At 35.8% G+C, this 22,853-nt stretch overlaps 1 protein-coding gene across 28 annotated transcripts in view; it reads left to right on the top strand.

The window, feature by feature from the left end:
• The window catches only part of NRXN1 (neurexin 1), a 1,134,455-nt gene that overhangs the window by 1,076,168 nt on the left and 35,434 nt on the right, over positions 1 to 22,853 (top strand). The window contains exon 1 of one of the 28 annotated variants that reach the window (XM_050753749.1): positions 6,207 to 6,503. The exons of the other annotated variants lie outside the window; for them this stretch is intronic. Coding sequence (XP_050609706.1) covers positions 6,444 to 6,503 — 60 coding nt within the window. The 5' untranslated portion in view covers positions 6,207 to 6,443. Of the gene's footprint in view, positions 1 to 6,206; positions 6,504 to 22,853 lie in introns of those variants that run through there. 28 annotated transcript variants of the gene reach the window in all.

The following is a 22,853-nucleotide window of genomic DNA, read 5'->3' on the forward strand; positions in this document are numbered from 1 at the left end:
AAATGTATTAGTGATCAATGATTAAACCTGATTAATGTAAATAATTCATGATAAGATATTAGTAACATTTACTTACATTAATTCTGCTTACTGAAAAGCATGTCTAGGATAATGAAAGTGTTTATATTTCTGAAATATTAATTTTGATTACTTCAACAATAGTAAGATTTTAATTTTCTAAAATGCTTCCCAGATGAAATAATTAAAAACATTTTTTAAGAAATTATATCCTAGAAGAGGATTCTAAACTGCTCTTTGTATGTGAGAGACCATGTTCATGTTCGTGTGTGTGTGAATTCCTTGGGGAATTGTTTGATACCCTCCTAGCTAGTCCTTATTCTCGAGAAAAGCAAAAATGCCTTGGCATTCAAACATTGCCTAGGCCTGTGGGGAATTAGAGCTAGCAGAAGCAAGAGTATAGACAGATGGGATTGGCATGCTTGGAGTGAGTGGAGACAATAGGTGGGGGTGGAGCAGATGGAGGACAGAAGGGATTGCATATCAGAAAAAGGGTAGGAGGGTGCCCTTAGGGAAGAGTGTGCTTAATAGTGAAGGAAGCCTGGCCTCTCTTTTCAAGGGATCTTCTGATTGCATCTTCATTTAATTAGGAGACAGAATGTCATGTCTGTGGTGACAACTATTTTCATTAAACTAGATAGTCCTTGCTTCATGAAGGAAAGAAATTCCATGAATGGAAGTTGCTTTACCAGATTACAAATAGTGTGTTGTCTATTTGTGGTGTTTGTCACATTTTTCTGTTTGCCAAGTTCAGGAAAAGCAGAAGTGAAATTAACATTAGGCTTTTGTATTATTTTAGTTGGTAGCATCTAAATATAAATGTGGCAATTCATACTAAACTTATTTACCAGACTTTGGATGATTCAAGCATCTATAGGGTTTACCAAATTTGTCCCTAAAGAAGTTTTCAATTCTGAAAATGTTTAGAGCCATGCTAGGTAATCTGCTCTTATGTGACTTCTGGCTTTTTAATAGATGGCCATTTACAGAATAACTTTTGAATGTTTTATTTAAGTATGTGCTGATTTTATTATGCAGCATGGAGCCTGACCAATACCCAGTTCAAATTCTGAAATGAAATTAATCTTTCAGCAGCCTCCATCAAGCCTTCTGTCACCCCAGCTCCCAGAGAACTGGACACAGCTTTTACCCAGAAAAGTCATAGGACTGAAGGAGGATGAAAATCAACTTACTTCTGAATCCTCTGATTTTAATGACTCTTACAAAATTCTAGTTGAACCCAGATAAAATTTTCAGTCCTAAGTGCAAATTAATCTGACAAAAATCATGCTTCTAAAATGTAACAATGAAGCACAAATTTAAAATGTTTAAATGCAATCGTTTGGGTTACCCACAGCTCACTTGTCAGTTATCTAGTGGATTTTGTATTAATATATGTAGAGAATTTCCATTCTCCAAAGAAAGTTTCCATTCTCAGAAAAGTTCTTTTGACTTAATTTTTGAACCTTGGCTTGAGAAGAAATAATGACTTAGACAAGAAGAAAAAAATTTTTCCTTTTGGTACCTTACGGTAAATTCAGGATAATATACTCACATCATTATACTAGTTTTCCCAAAGTTGAAGAATAAAGCCAACTTATTTCTGCTGTCATTTCCTTCATATTCTATCCTTAGAAATTAATGGAAAAATTTATTAAGCAGCAATATGCTTCTTACTTGGCAAATTCCCTATAACATTTTTAGAAAGAGTCTCCAGACCGATCTTTGGACAGATATTTATGTTATGGAGAGTAGACTGCTGTTCATTGAGCAAAATTACCCAGTAATAAAGGATAAATATTTTCATTGACTTTGCACAATCAAGGTTACCCAGTAGGCTAAGAGACACATTCTTCTTATGAGCAGAATGGAATGAAACTAGAAGAGCCCTGAACTGTTATTAAATGTCTGGTTACAATAGCATTGGGGCTCAAGTGCCAAGCAAATTTCTCACCAACACATTAACTAGGGAAATGCTTACATATTTACAAAATAATTAGTGATGTAACATCGCATATTAAAGATGTTCTGGGTAGTTATGATGAAATGCTACTGTCTGTATCACTTCCATATGCTTCTTTAATTTATGAAATGTGTTTATACCACAGCATCTGGGTGCATTTATAAAGTATGAGGACAATCAATTAACTATATGATGGATGCAGTAACCAGAATGCTAATTGATAGGAAAAGCCCTCTTAGCTGACACTTTTTAGTTTTCAAATGGGAAAAAAGCATGTAGCCAAGTACTTTAGGCCTTTGTCTATATTAAGTTTAAATATTTCAAGAACTCAGCTTATACTCTGCCCATTTAGAAAATGACATTTAAATGAGATTTCACCCTATCAAAATTAGTGCTCTTAATTCTAGTATTATGAGCACTACCAAAATCCACAACTGAACAGTGTTAATGAATATTTAATCATACTTAGATCAAGTGGTGCCTTTTATTATTTAGTCTTCTCTTTTACCTCCCATTTTCCTAGTTCCCAGTGTTTTATTCCTCCGCTGCTTTTCCTGTGATTTATGGACTCAAACACCAATAGACAGAAAAAAAATGGCATCCATTTGCTTCAGAACTTGAGATTATTAAACATAAACAATAATCTTTGTGCAAATTCAAGATAGTATAGTGACACCAAGTTTAGATTTATACTTTCTTTAGCATTTAAATTTTTAAAATTTACACTACAGTTACCAGTATTGACCCCAAAAGACTGATTTTACCTTCTGCTGTCTTATTTACATTTACTTGACAGCTGATATTTGAATCTCCTGAAGGCCTCCTTCCCTCATCACTTTAGCACAGAGAATGGAGCTAAGGACAATATTGTGGAGTAGGTAGGCAATTTCCAGTACACAGAATAACTGGAGAGAGTCACAGACAATTATATGTTCATGGATATCTCTAGGGTCTTTTGGCACATTAAAGACAATATGAATTCAAACTGAGTAACAACTATTAAAAAGCAGAAATATATGATAGTTTATATTTTTGCATCATAAACTATGTGTATTATCACTACCCATTTCCATTTGATCCTCAAATTTTCACCTTTATTTTAATTCATTTGATTAACCATAAGTAACTACCTCAGAATTATTTCCCAAAAACCAATGATACATATTTTTTCAATGTTGTTGTATATGTTTTTTGATCTGTGGATTAAGCTACAATTCATTTTCATGGGAATAAAAAATATTCAAATACTTGTTTTACTATTTTCCCATAACTATAATGTACAGCCTTTTGTTTAAAGTCTCCATTACTTTAAGTATTCATTACTTTGAAAGACAAAAACTATATATCATGGTGGGAATGACTTGAATATTATTTTGAGGAGCCAAAATAAGTCAGTTCTCAAAAGAAATCAGGTCTGCAGTCTCTATGCTCTCACCTTTGTTTCCCTGCTTTTTTATTAAAATGTAATCAGTTTTGTAGGACTCCACCATCTTGGCTCTAAGACTATTTCAGATTTTTGATGAAAAACATGATTACATAAGTTCACAGCGTAAATTTAATAGTAAAGTCATGGGTAAAGTGAAGGTTTAACAGTATAGGGAAATGCCATTACCTGGCTGACTTAACATCGTTCAAGTTGAAAACTCTACAGGAATATAGCAGTCTATGGCCATACCACACTGAATACACCCAGTCTCATCTGATCTCAGAAGCTAAGCAGGGTTGGCGCTGGTTAGTACTCAGATGGGAGAGTGTATCAAAGACAAAAGTCTTTCCTAATCAGTCGTCCAGTGAAATGAATTTACCTATAATGAAAAAAACTTTCTATTCAAATGTATAGATTATATAAAATAAAATGTATGTATAATAAGGTATAATTACATATATAAAACTAAGGCTGCCATTATGACTTCAAAACCATTTTATTGTCAAATCAAACCTTTTGCATATAATTTTGATTTTTTGTAAAGTGCTTTATTTTGAAGTTGCATATGTATAGACTCAGGAGTCAATTCTCAATTTTCCATGTATGAACTGTCTACATATTGGATTAGTTTGCATGATTAGATGTGCTTTTTGGATCAGTTACCCTCCATTGGCTTCAAAATCATTGTTTTAGTTATATACCATGCATCTGTCCATTAGCACAGCTAGATTGAGTGGATCATCTACTGTTTAGATTTGTAGTGGGACTACAACATTTGTATAAATTGTGTGTCTATATAAAACATTGCTAAATATGTAGATATGAAATAATAGGCTTAAAAGTACATATAGCAAGCCAAAAATTTGGCAGGGAATAGCTACTCTTGGATGCAACTTTTGGTTGAAAAGTCATCTGCATAGTTAGTTTGTATTCATTCTCTTTATTCATTAAAATTAGCCATTGTTGCTAAGTATTTTTCTTTAGAAAAAGTAAATTGGACCATTTGGCATAACTGCATAACTGTCTCAGACCCTTATGGTATAATTGAGCATTCTTATAAATTGCTCTAGCATTAATTCTTTGCCTGATTCTACTTCCTTCGGTAGCTCTTAATTTTCTTTTCTTTTTGGTGGGATGGAGTCTGTGGGTGAGTGTGAGTAGGTCTGGGCAGTAAATGAGGATCTGGCCTTAGGTGAAACAATTTTGAATAAGTAATAATAATTATATAAACTATCTACTCCTGATACTGGAATGGTCATCAATACTATTATTTTCTCAGTAAGTAGCTTAAAATATGGTGAATAATTATGGGATATTTTGTGAACCATTCATTAAAACTGACTGAAATGATACCTAGGTGTAATACATTAAACTGAATAGCTCTTGATTGCTTTACAAAACTTCAAGCTAGAGAAAAGGAAGCTAAGGTCACTTCTTAAAGACATCCACTGCAACAAGTGTTTTCTAGATTCCTGACTTTCTAGTTTTCCACATAGTAAGATTTCAATTGCAAGAGAAGGTGTCATTTTAAACAGAAGGCTTCTCCTGCAATAACAAAATAAATACTGACTCCAGCCTATTTCACTCTACCTAGCAATTCCCTAAATGATGCATCTACTGTTTTCAGTACTTCAGGAAGAGATATGAAGGTTTAAATTGAAAAGATTAAGTAGAAAAGTATATGCTTGTTTTATTTGAAACTCTAAAATGGGAGGACATTTTCAAATACATGTCATTCAAACAAAGATAATACATGTTTTATGTCTATAAACATAACAAAAGTGGGGGAAGAATTTGTAAGTTGCTTGTTTTGGTTGTGGTTGTATTTCTTTTTCTTTGTTGAATGTATCTGCATCATTTTTTAAAAAGAGAATGTATTTATAAATACCACAGTTTTGTCATCTTATATGTAATATATGGGAGTTAATCAGATCAGCACACTTTTTTATTTTAAAAATAAATATTTTAATTCAGAATAATTTGAGATTCTAGAAATGTCATAAATGTATTTTAGAGAATTCTCTTTTTGTTCATTTTTCCCTAATGTGAATATGTCCTATAACCCATTGTACGTATGTCAATGCTAAGAAATTAACATCTGGTTAATTTTAATCACTTTTTTAAGGTGAATTACTTTTTAAAAGTGATTTACTTTTACAATTCTTGTGTCATAGGTACCACTGAGTGTTATAAGACTACTTTGGGAAATTTATCACTGGGTTCGATAAATTGCCTAAGAGAATCCACCAATTGCCTAAGAGAATCCTCTTCACTGGATTCCTCAGATTTCCATTTGGAAACATTCAATCAAATATTTTAGGAGTAAAAACAATTAACAGGAAAGCAGTTCTTTGTTTGTACCTGTTTTTTTCTTTCTAAACTTTTAAATGTTGGATTTTTCTGAAGTTGGTCTCAGAATCTCCTTTTCTCTTTTGGTTTCATTGGGAAATCTATAAGATCTCCAGCCCAGAATTCTCTTCTCAACTTCAGATCTACCCTTACAACTGCTATCAGTTCACTTCAAATTCAACATGTCCCAGTGTGAACAGATTACTCTTTGGAGCTTATCTAATTTTAGAGCATTTTCTTTTAATTGATTTATGTGAAGACATTGTACTGGAGAAAGTTCTACATCTACTGGTGAAGACTTAATGGCTTAATCTTCTGACACTTGATTTTCTTGTTTGTAAGGTGAGGAGTTCGCAGCTCTAACATTTCATGATTTTGGAGTGTGAATAAATGTGTTTCCTTTAAAAAAAAAAAGAAACATTTTAAAGAACATTGGTCTTATAAACAGGCTATTTTTCATTTTGTTGAATTATCTCACCTGGATTTTGAGATGAATCTGCATCTGAGATTTTCTTATGAGATTGTCATCTTGAAAATTTTTATTTTGAAGACAGTGCCAGAAAAATTGTCACATCTAGCATTAATTATAGGGCAAACTCATTTTCCATTTCCATAATGAAGAATACAGACGCTCATTTCAAATCCCAGAAACACAATGGAAAGAAATAACATCTCTTCATCTTGAAAATGAGGAAAATTTTCTCGGTGTTGTATCTCAAAAGCAGTCACACTTCAGTGAAAACGAAGGTATGGGGGCCTATATTGATCATTCCCCTTGTGTTTCCAAACTTCCAGCTTTGCTAATTTGGAATGATTTCAAACTATTTTTTATACGATGGATGCCAAGAGAGCAAGCTTATTCACTGTAAGTGAAAATGTTTATTACCAAATGTCAAGAAACTTTGATTCTGTCTCTGGTATTCATGAGAAGAATACCACTGTGGTATAAAATCATACCAGCTGAATCTGCTAAATAATTGCCCATGTGAATGCTGTACCTACTGTGTGTATTTTTAGTCTTTATATCAATAAATATTTGATAGAGTGCTGCATGCTCTGTACTAAAAGTCCTTCTTCCCCAAATCAGTTTCAGATTCTCCTTTAAGAAATAAAGTACAATGTGGTTCCTAATGAAGTGGGAAGGAAAGTGGTGACACAAGCAATTGACAGCACAGCCTGAGAAACATTCTTACCACTGATAAAGATTTGTGGAAAAATAAATTTCAAAACTGCCAAATGAGATCCTCTGAGAAAAAGGCGTTGTAAGCATTTTTCTATAAATGTGAAAGAGAAAGTCTATATTAGGAACAAAAGGTTAGTTGTGTAGGACAAATTATTTTTATGGCTGTTCACAATTTGTATATAAAAACTTAGGCCAGGCATGGTGGCTCACACCTGTAATCCCAGCACTTTGGGAGGCCAAGGCGAGTGGATTGCCTGGGTCAGGAGTTCAAGACCAGCCTGGCCAACATGGTAAAACCCCATCTCTACTAAAACTACAAAAAATTAGCTGGGTGTGGTGGTGGGCGCCTGTAAACCTAGCTACTTGAGGGGCTGAGGGAGGAGAATTGTTTGAACCTGGGAGTTGGAGATTGTAGTGGGCCAAGATGTCCCCATTGCACTCCAACCTGGAAGACAGAGGCACCCTCTGTCTCAAAAAAAAAAAAAAAAAAAAAAAAAAGAAAAGAAAAGATTATATAGCTTGCTTGCATCTATAATAATTAGAAACCTTAGGCAGAAAAAAGTTGTTCCTAGACACAAGGAAACATAATTAGAACTTTGAAACCGGACATAGTGACTCATGCCTTTAATCCCAGCACTTTGGTAGGCCAAGGCAGGTTTGAGCTCAGGAGTTTGAGACCAGCCTGGGAAACATGGCGAAACCCTGTCTCTACCAAAAATACAAAAAATAGCCAGGCACGGTGGTGCGCACCTGTCAGGGGGCTGAAGTGGGAGAATCACTTGAGCCCAGGAGATGGAGGTTGCAGTGATCTGATATTGCACCACTGCACTCCAGACTGGGTGACAGAGTGAGACCCTCATCTCAAAAAATAAAGTAAAATAAAGCACTTGGACATTTATCATTTCAAGACTTTTAAATTTTATTTTATTTATTTATTTTTTGAGATGGACTTTTGCTTTTGTTGCCCAGACTGGAGTGCAGTGGCACAATCTTGGCTTACTGCAACCTCCACCTCCCGGGTTCAAGCGATTCTCCTGCCTCAGCCTCCCTAGTAGCTGGGATTACAGGCACCCGCCACCATGTCCAGCTAATTTTTTGTATTTTTAGTAAAGACGTGGTTTCACCATCTTGGCCAGGCTGGTCTCAAACTCCTGGCCTCAGGCAGTCCACCCGCCTTAGCCTCCCAAAGTGCTGGGATTACAGATGTGAGCCACTCCATGCCTGGCTTTTTTGCTGGAGTACAATGGCGTGATCTCGGCTCACTGCAACCTCCACCTCCCTAGTTCAAGCAATTCTCCCGCCTCAGCCTCCTGAGTAGCTGGCATTACAGGTGCACGCCACCACACCTGGCTAATTTTTTGTAGTTTTAGTAGAGACGGGGTTGCACCATATTGGCCAGGCTGCTCTCCAACTCCTGACCTCGGGTAATCCATCTGCCTCATCCTCCCAAAGTGCTGGGATTACAGGTGTGAGCCACCAAAGACTTCTTAATATATGGAAGATGCATGCAGTGATTACATTTAAAATTTTAATTTTCTGTCAAAATCTAAACAGAAACTATTTACCTCCCACCAGGATTCAATGGATGTTCTGGGAAACCAGCAGTTTGGAGCATAAATTGATATGTACAGTAGAAGTGTAGCTTTTAATGTAATCTTATAATGATAGATTTGGCTTCCAGAAAATAGTTAGCTCAAACACTTCATCTTTAAAGCATTCCCTGAACTTCAGACTTCAAAGCTTTAGAACTGTATTGTGCCTCTGTGGGACTCGGGAGAGAGCAGGGTGAGAATGAGGTGTGGTGAGGTGTGGCCTCATAACTTCTCAGCCAGCTGTTTTCATTATGGACACATAAACTAGAGGCCTGGTTATGTTACAGCAGCTCTGGAACACGTGACCGATTCAGCATCTGTTAAATATTTTATTCTTTTCTAATAATTCCTCCCACTATTTAAAATTTACTGATAGTATTAGCTCTGGAAAAAGTATTAATGGATTCTGAAAGGGATTCGTCATTTAATTCACCATTCTTAGACATTTTAATGAAGGTAATTGAGAAACTGCCTGAGTTTGTTTTACCCTGTTTTGTTTGGTGAAAGATGTTCAAGGATGGGGATGGGAGGGATCTTCTAACTGCACATTTCTGTTCTGTGTCTGAAGGTTTGGTATTTATGAGGAGTAAAGTCTTTTGCTTCTTTTCTCTTAAGCCGCTTTCTAGAATACTGTAATCAAGACTTATTTCACATCTCATTGCGTGAGAGATTCATTCTACTTTCCTAAATATGAAATAGCTGTATCGTAGATGTCACTTGTAAAATGGACAGAGACACTCTGCCACCACCCAAACATAGGTGGAGGAACTCCTTTCTTAGCTTTTCTCCTTCCTTCTGCTCATTCTCCTTCTTATTTTCCATTTGCTTTGCCTCTTTTCTTCTATTTTGCCTACACCAGAACTCTGCTAGTGGCATCTACTGTCTTTTTTCTGCCCCATTCCTGTCACTTGAAAGACAAATTTTGAAGGCAATACATAGCAATAAAACTTCTAAGTCACTAGCCATTATTTTTAGACCACATGGAAGTCAGGAAAATTCACTGAATTCTGTGACATTAAAAGAAAGCATGTTGAGCACAATTGAATTCTCAGATAAATAAGGATTCTGCAGGATTTGAGGACTGAAAAATAAGATTACACATTGTAGGGGTAGCTAATTGGGCAGAAATGGCAGCATCCTCAGGATATAAATAATGGAAAATTAATTTTTAGTGAATCCCTGATATTTCCTGTTTTGTCAGTTTCATTTTATTTGCATTTTGTTTTCATTTTCTTTTTTTACTATATGTCCTTATTTATTTATTTAGAGACGTGCTCTCACTTTGTTGCCCAGGCTGAGTGTAGTTTCATGATCATCGCTCACTGCTGTCTCCATATCCTGGGCTCAAGGGCTCCTCCTGCCTGAGCCTCCTGAGTACACTGGGACTACAGGCACAAGCCACCAAGCTTCGCTATTTTTTTTTTTTTCCTTTTTAGTAGATGTGAGGTCTTGCTATGTTGCCCAGGCTGATCTGGAACTCCTGAGCTCAAGTGATCCTCCTGCCTCCGCCTCCCAAGATGCCAGTATTACAGGGATGAGCCACCATGCCTGACCATTTTCTCTTTTAAATCAAGTACATAATTTTTTGGTGGTGAAATTTTTAGTTATTTCATGTCTTAATTTCAGGATTTAATATTCAGAGATAAGTGACAAAAAAATAGCCAAAAATGGTGTCACTAGTGATAACATGTGACAATATCTTTACCTTGAGTAATGGTGAAATAGTCAATATTGTAACTACATTAAAAACAATAGTTATTTCAGGTAACAACTATAGTTTTTAGCAGAAAAGTAAATTGTATGTAACCAATTAATTTTGCTCCATTGATAAAACATCAGGCTGTATGTATGACTGTATGTATGACAGGCTGACAACTGTATATTGTCATTTTATCTCTGACTGTCAATAAGCCATTTCATGAAAGAGAAGATTACTTTACTTATGTATGTATGTATTATGTATGTATGTATGTATTTATTTCTAAAACATCCTACTTTGAAATAATTATAGATTCATAGAATGTTGCACAGGAAGATACAGGGAGATCCCTCTACTCCTCAACCAATCTCGTTGCCATGTTAACATCTTTCTTACCTGTAGTCCAATATCAAAACCAGAATGTTGATATGGGTACAAATCATAGAGCTTATTCAGATTTTGTCAGTTATGCATGCACTCATTTGCGTGTTTGTGTTTGTATATGTGCATGTGTAGCTCTATGCAGTTTTTTGTTTGTTTTGTTTTGTTTTGTTTTTTTGAGATGGAGTCTCGCTCTGTCACCCAAGCTGGAGTGCAGTGGCATGATCTCAGCTCACTGCAACCTCTGCCTCCTAGGTTCAAGCAATTCTCCTGCCTCAGCCTCCTTAGTAGCTGGGACTACAGGCGCCTGCCACCATGCCCGGCTAATTTTTGTATTTTTAGTAAAAACGGATTTCACCATGTTAGTCAGGATGGTCTTGATCTCCTGACCTCGTGAGCCACCATGCCTGGCTTCTATGCAATTTTATCACATGTGTAGCTTCTTGTAACCACCACCTCAATCAGGATATTAACCTCTACCATTACCACAGGACTCCCTTGCGTTACTCTCCATCATTGCATGGGAGATGTGAAAAGTCATCTACTCTAACCTACTTATATTAGGATGAGGAGTGATTTATCCCAGGTCAGTGGGTTAGAATGCTGATAGAACTCTTATCAAATCTTAGATTACTATTTATTGTCCTACACTAGTTTCAGGCATTACACATTACATTCTCAATTTGTAAAGTAGGCAGTTATTCAGCAAGTTTAAAGATAAAAGACTTGAAGCAACAAAACTTTTACAGAGTCATTACAATTCTCAATTTAAAAAAAAAATCCAGATCTCTATTATGGGATGCAAATGGGTTAACAGAACATTTAACAGTCAATTGAAGCATTAGATTAGTATTCACACAAAGTGTCTGCATCATAGAGATAATCCATGTTGCTTCATCGGAACTCAGGATGGTTCCTGAAGGGTAAGGAGGCAGTTGGTTGATATCTATGAAGAAACTCTGAGATTTAGCTACAAATTATATAATCAGTACTCTCCACCCAAGGAATTTAAGACCTATTCCCTCCCCTTCGTATACCACAAACACACAAATATTTTTCTTTTTTCTTTTTTTTAGTGTTAGGGTCTCACTGTGTTGCCCAGGCTGGAGTCAAGTGACCCTCCTGCCTCAGCCTCCTCAAGGTGACTGGGACTAGAGGTGTGTACCACCACACCCAGCCACACCAGATATTTCAAGAATTGTTTTTCCCTTACAGTTTCCCTTTATATTTTAGTTATCATTGATAAAATGATTAGGATGAGGTTGTGGGGAGAGAGTTGGGAACTGGGGTGTTACACCACATAAGTTGATCCACTAACCTGTTTCATATCCGCTTTGGAAATATTTTTGGTGCTACTCACCTTTGGAAGTAAGTATGGCTATTAATGTGTAGAAGAGCATTTATTTGGAAAGAGTGTTGGACTTTTCTACTGTATCAGCATCACAGAAATCAGATGTAAAGATCCATAGGCTAATCTGTCCTATTTCCACAGAAATTTCACTGACTATTTTTCAAAAGGCCTAATCTATTTTTGTTTAAAATAAATGAGAATTCAATGCAGATTCTTGTTAGGACTTGAAACTGCTGATTGTTATGTTTTCTGGGTTGTTTTTCTTTTTAGATCTAGTTGACAGTTTGCATAGCTAATTACTGTGTTCTCATTTGTTTAATTCCAGCATTGCTGTAAGCTTCTTAGAATGGAGGGTCAGTGGAGGGAAGCTCTACTGCAGTCTTAAAGTACATCAACAAGATGTTACAGCAAGGAGTACGGGAGATTGAGAGACTGTGTGTGTGTTTGTGTGTGTGTGTGTGTGTGTGTGTGTGTGTGTGTGTGTTTTGGAAGATGGGTCAATGTTAAAGCAACAAAGTGAATTTTAAGTAACTGCCAGGGTTTGGTAGCTAATAATGCCTTTGTGAAGGGTTTTGTCAGTAACAAAATGCAGGAGATACTGGGGTCCCCTGTGGCCTTGTTTTTATGTAGGGCATTCTGTATCATGATGAATCATTTGCAAAAAGCTTTTGCTAGGAAACCTGAAGAACATACACCCCTAGAAATCCAGCTTTTTCTTGCTGGATTTTAATTAATCAATTATTTAATTTAAAAAATGATATTATTTGTTTGGTACTCATTTTACATGAAAAAGAAGCCTCGTAATTAGAAGAAAATTTGTTAATAATTATCTCCTGTACCCAATAGGTAGCTTTAAAACCTTCCCAAGCATAGTATGCTGTGGATTCCATTTATGGGGAAAAGAATGCTTTTATCAAGAATCATTGCCTCTTTTGTCAATGAAGCATGAATTCATTGTGCAGGTTTTGGAATTTAGAAGCATTAACTGAACTATTTAAGAACCATTGAGGTAGTGATATATGATAAAATGATGTTTTTTGCATGTCTTTTTGTTGGCAGTGCTGGTGCTGGTGCTTTCTCTGGGGTGGGTGGTGTTAATTTAATGACTGGACTTGTATGCTTTCACTTTCTTTCCTACACTATAAGATGCGATACTTTTAAGGAGATCCTCCACAATTCATTAGACTGAAATTTTGCTTTAATGCAGTATCTTTGAATAATTATCGTGCTTCTTGGAGGATCTGTCAAATTTGGATGAGGAAATTAATGTGATATTCAGTAGAACATTTTTATAGCTATTCCATATTGGGAGTACAACTGTGTTTGCAACAATGGTGAAAATGATTATTGTTGGATTTATGTGTACTGCTTCTCTTAGAGTAGCCAAACTGGTGAGATAGGCCACCTAAGAGCAGATATGAATGACTGGATCTCTATATTTGCATAAATAAATAAATAAATAAATAGAATTTTGTGGTTTCTGGTTGCTATAAGCAACACAGACAGTTATTTCCAAACCTTTCAAGACACAATGAGTGGCAAACATTGTGTGCCTCGTGATTTGAACCTCCACATATGAACTCGGTTGAATGCTTGAGAGCTAAGATGAAACTCATACACATTCTTGAAACCATTGCCATGGCAACATACTTAAAATTTCCAAGGTCTGTCTCCCTTGAGTTTGCACCTGCAGTTAGCTTATTATGAAACAAAAAAAAGAAGGCTTTCCAATTCAAAAATGCTTTGGAATGCTTGGAACTGTGTTTTGAAATAAAGTGGAGTTTAAAAGTCAAAAAGCAAAATAGAACATTCAGGAAAAAAATACATTTGCATTCTTCATGCACTGTTTGGCTCTTTCCCCTTCCACTTCACAATATGCTAGACAAGGACAAAAGTGGATTGTCTGCCTCTTGTGAATGCTAGGATACTGGGATTTTACCCACTTTATTAAGAAACGTTATTTTCAGCATGCCGGAGGTAACATATGCATGTCTTATAAAATAATAATGAAGGTGATAATAGCCAATATTTATTTTGAATTTATCCCATACCAGGAACAGTATTAAGTATATCATCTGTCATGATTTTCTTAATTCCTACAACTACTGCAGAGATTGGCAGTGCATCCCTCCCATTTACAAATGAGAGGTTAAATAAGTCACCCAAGTTCTACCAGCTCGAAATAGTAGAGTCCAGATTTAAACGTGGGTATGTCTGACTCCAGTGCCTATGCAGCAGATCACTGGGAAGCAGCATTATAAGGTCCCATAACCTGTACCAGGACTTCTCAATTTGTCAAGCAAACAACTGGTCCTAGGAAACCAAAAAGATGCTACCATGGAGCACATCTCTCCGTCTCTTCAGGGTACACCAGGTGAATCACCCACTCTGGATAGATATAGCTAGATGCCTGTATGGCTGCATCAGGTTCTACCAAAAAATAGAAACCAGTGTACCTTCAAGTCTTTCAGGTAGCAAAGTAGTCAATGACAGTAAGATAGCCACCTTCCTTATTATATTACTTCATCTTTATTTCCCTTCCAGCCAACTCAATGGAACACAAAAGGAGGCTTGGCTTCTGTTTGAATAGATCTTGGAAAATAGAAATTTAGAAATGTGGAACCTTCTTTCAATAAGGATTCTTGGATTCAATAAAATAAGAAAAGCCCATTTGAAAATTATCATAGTGAAAATATTACTGGGAGAGTCACTTACAAATAAATGTACTACCTTCATGAAGAACTTTGCATTTGGAAGAAACTAACAGATCCTGTGTATCTGAAGCCATCAGCCTTGACTGAGTGCTCTCATGCACCTGGGCTTTCTCATTTGAGAACCTGTCTGACATCCTTTGCCTTATAGCCGATTTCTCATCTCTCAAGATAGAGAACCTTGATTATCTGGATTTCCAGCTCAAAGCAGATCTGAAGGGGCAAACTGAAAGAAAGAAAGAGGTCTATAAAGGCTGACAAAAGACAAAAACTAGATTGAGCTTTCATAGACTAAAAAGTAAACAAGCACCTTGGGCACCTATGGGGAATAGTCAGCGATACTCTTTGAGATCACTACTGTGTTTCCAGCCTCGTGCTCATAAACATGACACCAAATCATCAAGAAAAGTTTGTCTTCTGAACTATCTTTTTAAAGAGCTACACCTATATAAGTTATCATGATGATAAAAGGTATATTTATGTTGAGTAGCCTTCTTTCTTGTCCTTACTTAGTAGGCATCTAAGCAATGATAATGAAGGGAAGAGGGCAGGTGGGGATTGCAGAGATGTGCGGGAAGGAAAAGGACAAACCCAGATGGCAGAGGCATGATAACAACTGCAATGAAACATGTCAGCATTGAGTGAGACAGACTGTAAATGCAAGGCTGGCGAGAGGAAAGCTATCCAAGAGAGGATATGTTTAATCATTTAGAAATCTAAATGTTTTTTAAGTGATGTTTATTTATAACAACTTTTTAAATGACCAAAATCTGAATAGTGGACCCAAAAAAAAGAGGTCATTAGGCAATATCATAACTAAATAAAACACTGAAATACCTGCAGGAAGAGTTCAGCAGCAGATCCCATCTCATGAAATACGTGCACAAAGGCAAGTTCTCTAATGAAGCTCCTGGTTCTCAAGACAATTAGCAAAATTCTTGTCCTGTTTCTGCACTTGTGTTCTTCAGTTGGATTTTACTGGGCTTTGCATCAGCCACTGAGTGCTCTCTAGTCTGGCAGCTGTGAGTGACGGCACCATTCCCTAGTATTTTTCAAAGGCCTTCCTTAAAATTTCGGTAAGACATAGGGCAGAATTTAAAAAGTCAAGTCACATATGAGAAACTTGGGAAAAGTAGTAAATTATTCCTGCTGTTATTTTTGTCTGTCCCATACCCAAACATGAAACTAAGAGCAGTAGAAGGAGTAAGATGCCAACTGGGTGGAGAGCCGGGAGACTAGGATAGACTCCTAAGTCCCTCCTGAACAGTGCAGTGCAGTAATTTGACACTGTACATCTGACCCATGCCTGACAGTGCCAGTTTAGGGTTTCCTTCTCTTTACCTAAAAGGGAACTGGAGTACATAATTCAAAGAGCCTCCAAATATGATTTGACAAATGCTTGATTACATCGTGTAGCTAGAGAGAAGAGACGATCCTTGTATCTTCAATACACTGACAATGTTGTGATTTTTGTGAGGTGCTTTTACAAGCACTGTCCTATCAAATATATAATCTTCTCTGTTTATAGAATATTTAAACAGGGATGTGTGAGTTTAGGTGAGAAACGTGTACTTTCTTTGTGAAGGGAGTGTTTGTCTCTAAAGATTAGGGAGTCCAGTGCTAGGAATAAAGTTTAATTTCCATATTGCAGTGAGAATAATGTGAAAATATCTACAAGAGCCATTCATTTTGAAAGCTGGTTATATCTATGTAATAAATACTCATGATAATATCTTCCATATACCAGCTACTGTGCTATACAGTATGCCTATCTAGGTCTAGATAATGTAATACATATAATACTCATGCAAAATAGGTGTAAATAACTTCACTTTTACATAGAAAGTAATACAGAGAAGTTGGGGAATTCGCCCAGGGTTACACAGCTAGTAAGTGGCAGAGGTGGGATTTAAGTCCAGTCTGTTCAGCTACAACATTCATGCTTCTTCCATGCTCAATAGTGGAAAAATCAACTTGCTGCTCATAGAGAGCCTGCATTTGTTACACACTGAATTTCCCTTTAAAATTCAAAGCAGGGATGCCTGGTCACTTAGCATCTATCTCAATTTCATCAGTTCCAACTCACCTCTCTTAGGAACTACCTTTGAGAACTATTAAAAGCTGCCAATTTCCCCCACCCATTCATGATTATATGGCAAATTATCCTGATAGAATGTAGGCAGCTTAGTAACTTAAATTGGAGAACTCGAAGTCAAGTGTCAGGGCTCATGATATCTCAAATTGAATCAACAGTTATATACAGGGCACGTTCCTTGTACCAAAAAGTATTTTGGCAGAGTAAAAAAGACTATCTCCTTTATCACAAATTTCTACTCACAGAAACATTTCCAGATTTCTTTGACTTATGGAATCATATAATAATAACTGGAAGAGAGCATGTAATTCTCTTCCCTAAATTTACACATGGACCTAAGGTGCTACGGTGTGTTGGATAGAGTCAAACAGCATTTGCTCCTTGGACTTTTCTTGCTATGTGAGATCTTATTTCCTGAGGTAGCTCCTCTGGGAGTTGGAACACCAAAAATGAAATAGGAAGAGATGAAAAAAATGAAATCAAAGGGAAAAGGAGAAAAGTAAACACTGGCACCATTTATTAGTTGTAAAAATGAAGGAGCACCAATTGCCTTACAATGAATGGTGGTAGCAGTCACATTTTCCGAAAAAGTTAACATGACAATGCTTCTTCTTGCTTTTCAAATTGATACCTTTTCTAATCATCTGATAGCTCAGTATCAGAGAACATAGAGCATCTTTGGTTCTGTCAATCTCTTGCATTTGGAAATGTTTTTGTAAAAGTCTAAGGTACTTTTGTTTTGTCCAGTAAGATGAGGTGATTTATAGTGTTGGACTTATTTTTCCTATCAAATCACTTCTATTTTTCTGATTATACTGGCTGGAATCATTTCTGACTCATTGGCCAGATATTTGTCTCTTATATGCTAGGTAGTATGGCAGGCCCTGGGGATGCAACCTTGAATATACAGTGTGAACAGTTAATACATGTGGAAAAGATTAATTTATAAAACGATAGATTACCTCTCCAAATCCAAAAGAAATTGGATTGCATGCTCCACCACAGTATTCTAAATGTTCTGAGTCAGAATACTGTATTTTTATTCCTTCCCTATGTAACCCTTATTAAATGAAAATATTCAACAAATGAGTACAAATGGGTGAATGAATGAATGAATGGAAGAATCAGTAGATATACATTTGGTTAGTGCATTCTGTCTTGCAGTATTTCTTGGTGTGAATCTTATGGCTGGCATCTTTCAGGAAAAAGATAAAGCTTTCATCCTGTAGTTAGATTTTGAAGGAAAACATTACAAAGGAATCTTTTTTTTTGTTTGTTTTTTATTGTTGTTTTTTTTTTTGCAACTAAGTAAAAACATTTATAATGTAAGACTATTGCAGTAGAGTTTGTAAGAGATAGAGATAGTTGAGGAATATTATATAGGTAAAAAAACAAAAACAAAAACAAAACCAAAAAAAGCAAAATGATAGTTAACTATGTTTTTCTCAGTCCCTTCCACAGAGTAGGCTTTATCTTACTGCTTTCTCGAAGGACAGGAATGCTTCATAAAAGCAGGAAGACCAACTTATTGCAAGACATTTTTAGCTTTGCCTTCCTTCTAACCTTCAGTCATTCTCTCTTTCAGTTAAAGATAATGTCACTTTTTGCTATTTCTCTACCATACATTTCCAGCCATGGGGCAAAAAATGTGGAAGCCAGTTAGAAAGTTTCATTGTCACTTCTAGAGATGTTATAAGGCAGATAAAATCTTTGAAAAAGTGTTATTTTGCCGCAATTCTCATCTCCCACTCTTAGGAACTGTATTCCTAGAAAATAATCTATACTTGCTCACTTTTATATTGAGATTTAATTAGTTGGTATGAATGAGCAATTGTGACAATCATACCTTTCTCATAACAAAAAATGTAGTCAGCTTACAGGGGATGACCGTCAAGAATAAGATTATTTAAAATGTGATGATTCTAGTAAATTCAAGTGTCATGTATAATATTTCTTCTATTTTTAACAAGATGAATCCCTCACTTTTAACTAAATTGTATTTTCATAATGATTATTTTTCAAGTCTAATTGTTTTCAAAAAATCCTTTTATTCATGCAGATGCTTTAAGAATATAAGCCAGGTTTTTGAGTGATTATGTCATTTTAAATCAACTCTACTGAATTTCTGTATAGATGCCCTGGGGGCATAAAACATAAACTCTACCCAAAAGGAGCATATGAAATAAAATAATACATATCACTAAGCAGCCTTCATACTTTGAGATTTCAAGATGATTTCGAAAGGCAATTACTCCCACTATTCTAATGCACTAAGAAGAGACTGCTCATTGTCTTAAGAGGAGTTGATAGGCGTATTATTAATCCATGTAGAATACAAACCATAGGCAATGTCATATTATAACTACAAATACAACCACTCCTATTGTAAGGAGCATTGTCATGCATGAATTACACTTAGAGAATCAGTCTTTTTCTCTCTCCCTCTCCCTTTTTCTCTCTCTCTTTCTCTCTCTTTCTCTACTTTAATTAGCATTGTTTGCTAAGTGGTCTGTTTTTTCCTGTTTATCTGACATTTATATGCTGTAGATATAACAGAGTGGTAAATTCTGGATGCAGTGATAAAATAAATCAGGTTCTCACAATCTAATGAATAGAACTTGGAATTTAGAGAGAGCTCAAGTATCCCTGAGTCTGTGCACTAAGCTCTCCAGGAGATCTGGATTGGAGAAAAGGTAATCATAGTGCCCCACATAGATTGGTGCTGCCTACTTTGTAGGTTACCAGTGAGATCCACACATATGCCCTAAATAAGGAATACCAAAATTAACTAAATACTGGCATAATAGGAAGCAGCCCAAGAACAGCATCTATGTGAGGGGCTAGTGTAAGTGAGAGATACAGATCCTATTCAACTGAGGGACAAGAGGATTTCAGGACATTAAAATAAAATGTATTAAGGTAAATGGACATTTGGTTGCACTCTTCAAGCACTATCCGGAGCTCTCCTTTGCAGCATCATGTGAGGGCCAAAAATTATTAGTTATAATTTTTTTATTTTACCTTAAGTTCTGGGATGCACATGCAGAATATGTAGGCTTGTTACATAGGTGTAGATGTGCCATGGTGGTTTGCTGCACCTATCATTCTGTCATCTAGGTTTTAAACCTCGCATGAATTAGGTATTTGTCCTAATGCTCTCCCTCCCCTTGTCCCCAGCACCCTGACAGGTCTTGTTGTGTGATGTTCCCCTCCCTGTGTCAGTGTATTTTCTATAATAATAATTTATATAAACACTGCATCGTGGGCACTTTTATACTTTCCAAAATGTCTTCACACATATCAAATTTGACTCCCTTAACATCCTGTGAGACACAAATAATTACATATATAAATATATGTATTTAAATATGTGTGTGTGTATATATATATAATTATATATATATATATATTCATATGTCATGTTTAGAACACAGAAACCAGTCCAAGATGATGTGTACTGCTCATGAAAACTAGGACTGAGACTCGAATTCTGGAGTAGTAGTTATTTTTCATTATTGGTCACCGTAGTATAAATTAAACTAAGGTGTTTCAGTAGTACAACGTCTTAAATATGTATTAATGAGCCAATGTGCACCATAAGGAATGAAGTAGTCAAGTATAGAAGCTTGTAGTTCCAGTTGAACTAGAACTAGAAGACACTGGATCCTCCTAGCGCACGAACAAGATAACATTGTGATATCTCAGCCAGATAATGTTTATTCTCAATCACCACTGGATAGATAGAAACATAGAGATGCTACTCAGATATTGGCTTATTTGGGGGCATGCAGTCCTGATCCTTGCATGTATTCAACTCATGAATCAAATCAAAATCAGAAAATGCACTTTCTGTTAACTGCGTCATCATTATTTCCAGCCATATCCATACTTCTTGCTGTTCTATACTCCAAGCATTGTGTGGGATGGAAGTTCTCATATATCCCCAAGTTAAAACTTATCAAGGTGACACTGGTCATAGTACTACCCAGTAGCAGAGAAATGTTTTTTATAACTGGCTGCTTTTCCAAAGGTAAATATGGCTCCTTCTACATCTTTGATATTGAACCTTCACTTCTAAGGTCATTGTGTCAAAAAGACTGACTTGATCAATACATGTTTAGATTGTTTCTGGAGAAACTACCAAAATGGCTAATAAATGATCACTTCCATGTATTTATTCCTACGATGTAATAAGAAATAATCTGACAGAACTCTAATGATTGTTGTGTGAGAGAAACAAAGATGAATATCTCATTAGCACTTATGTTGTGAAGACAGTAGTTAATAAGAGAGAGACCTTGGAAGTTGGAAGGATTTTCATCAGTGGCTTAATGAGAAGAGAGGAGGGAGTTCATTGAGTTAATTTTGTAGCCAGCATAGCCTGCAGTGTTCTAAGTCAAAGGGATAAAAAGACAGAAAAAGATTCAATAATTTGCATTTTCTTTTTGTCACCGGAAAATTAGTTATGCATTTGGGTACAGAGACTGAGGGCATGGTATTTAAGGGCTTTAAAACAATAATTTAAGAAAAGATTTTCACGAATAAATAAAAAACTTTCTCGGTTAACTCCATTTCAAAATAACTTGTGTCAATATTTGAATTTCTGTAATTGGATTTTTAAAATTTGAACTCTAGCATTAATTGTGCTCCCCTTTTAGTGTTATGTGATGTGCTGCCATATCAAATGGTGCAGAAGCTGTGGATATGCACCTCCTGTCTGTGTGTATTTCTTCAGGATGATTTTAATGGTTACTTATCTAAAATCCAGTACTCTACCTTTGCATCCTTTTCACTTACTTTAAGTTTATTTTATCACGTACCTTTGTAAATCACATCAAATTCATTAAAGAGCAAGATGGTTTTAGATGGATGGATGGATGGATGGATGGATGGATGGATGGATGGATGGACAGATAGATGAATGGATAGGTAGAAGTCATCTGGGATAATAGAAAAACAATCTACTGGGGGTCAGATAATCTCACAGATTTGCCGTTAACTAGCAGTATAACTGTGGCCAATTAAAATTTTCTAGCTTCATTTTCCCAACATGTAAAATGAAGAGCTTAGATTAATGGTCTTTAAGATCTGACTCAGTACAAAAAGATATATGACTGCTTAACTAAAACATGTTTTCATTCCGTAGCATGACAACAATGAAAGCTTGGATTTGGAGTCATGCTAGTTGAAATTATCCATCATGGGCATTTTACAATCATGAAGTCTGTTTTTATTTTGGCCTTTTACCAAAAAGGATTTTGATTTCAACTTGTGTGACTAATTAATCTATTTATTAGTCCATCAATCCATTAATAGGACTAGATATTCATGTTGATACAGCTAGAACCCTACTTTTCATTTCAACCTGCGTGACTAATCCATCATAAGACTAGATATTCATATTGATACAGCTAGAAGCCTAAATTTACATTTGTAAACATCTTTCAGTATTTACTTAATTTGGAAATGGCCAAAATTATTTCAGAAGGTGCTTTGTCCAAAAGCGAAACAAAGAGATGGGAAACACAGTCGCTCACTCACTCAGTACCTCTACTCCATTACCAGCAGTCTTCGGAGGTCTGACATTCCCAAATTCTAATTAGTGAGAATTCAGAAAAATAGGCTGTTCCATGGCTTCCTGAAAGTTTAAACTTCATATTAATTTATTTTGCCAGTCCTCCTATATTGCCTTGGCTAAAAATGGAAATGCAATATGAGCATAGAAGTCATCAGTAGCATGAAGAAATAGTAAAAAGCATATTTTTAAACATAAATTTAATTTCAGGTTCCCTAATGGCAGGTTTCTTATTTGTAGGTTTTCTATTTTTAATAAGATTGCTAAAATGATGTTATTTTTTGATTACTCAAAAATTCAGTCTTCTTCTTTTCCCCATAATTTAATTAAAGTGTATTTCTATGACATTATTTCCACATTCCTATATTTTCCTTTGAGTTTTGCCTGCTGGGAGAACCAGTATCAAATGTACATAAAAATGAACGTTAGATTGAGTAAGATGTGATTTCTTTACCATGGCAGAGTTCTTATAGTCAAGCCCACTTTAATGGTTCTGGAACCATTGCATAC

This window comes from Macaca thibetana, chromosome 13, assembly GCF_024542745.1.
Source record: "Macaca thibetana thibetana isolate TM-01 chromosome 13, ASM2454274v1, whole genome shotgun sequence".
Classification (NCBI taxonomy): Eukaryota; Metazoa; Chordata; class Mammalia; order Primates; family Cercopithecidae; genus Macaca; species Macaca thibetana.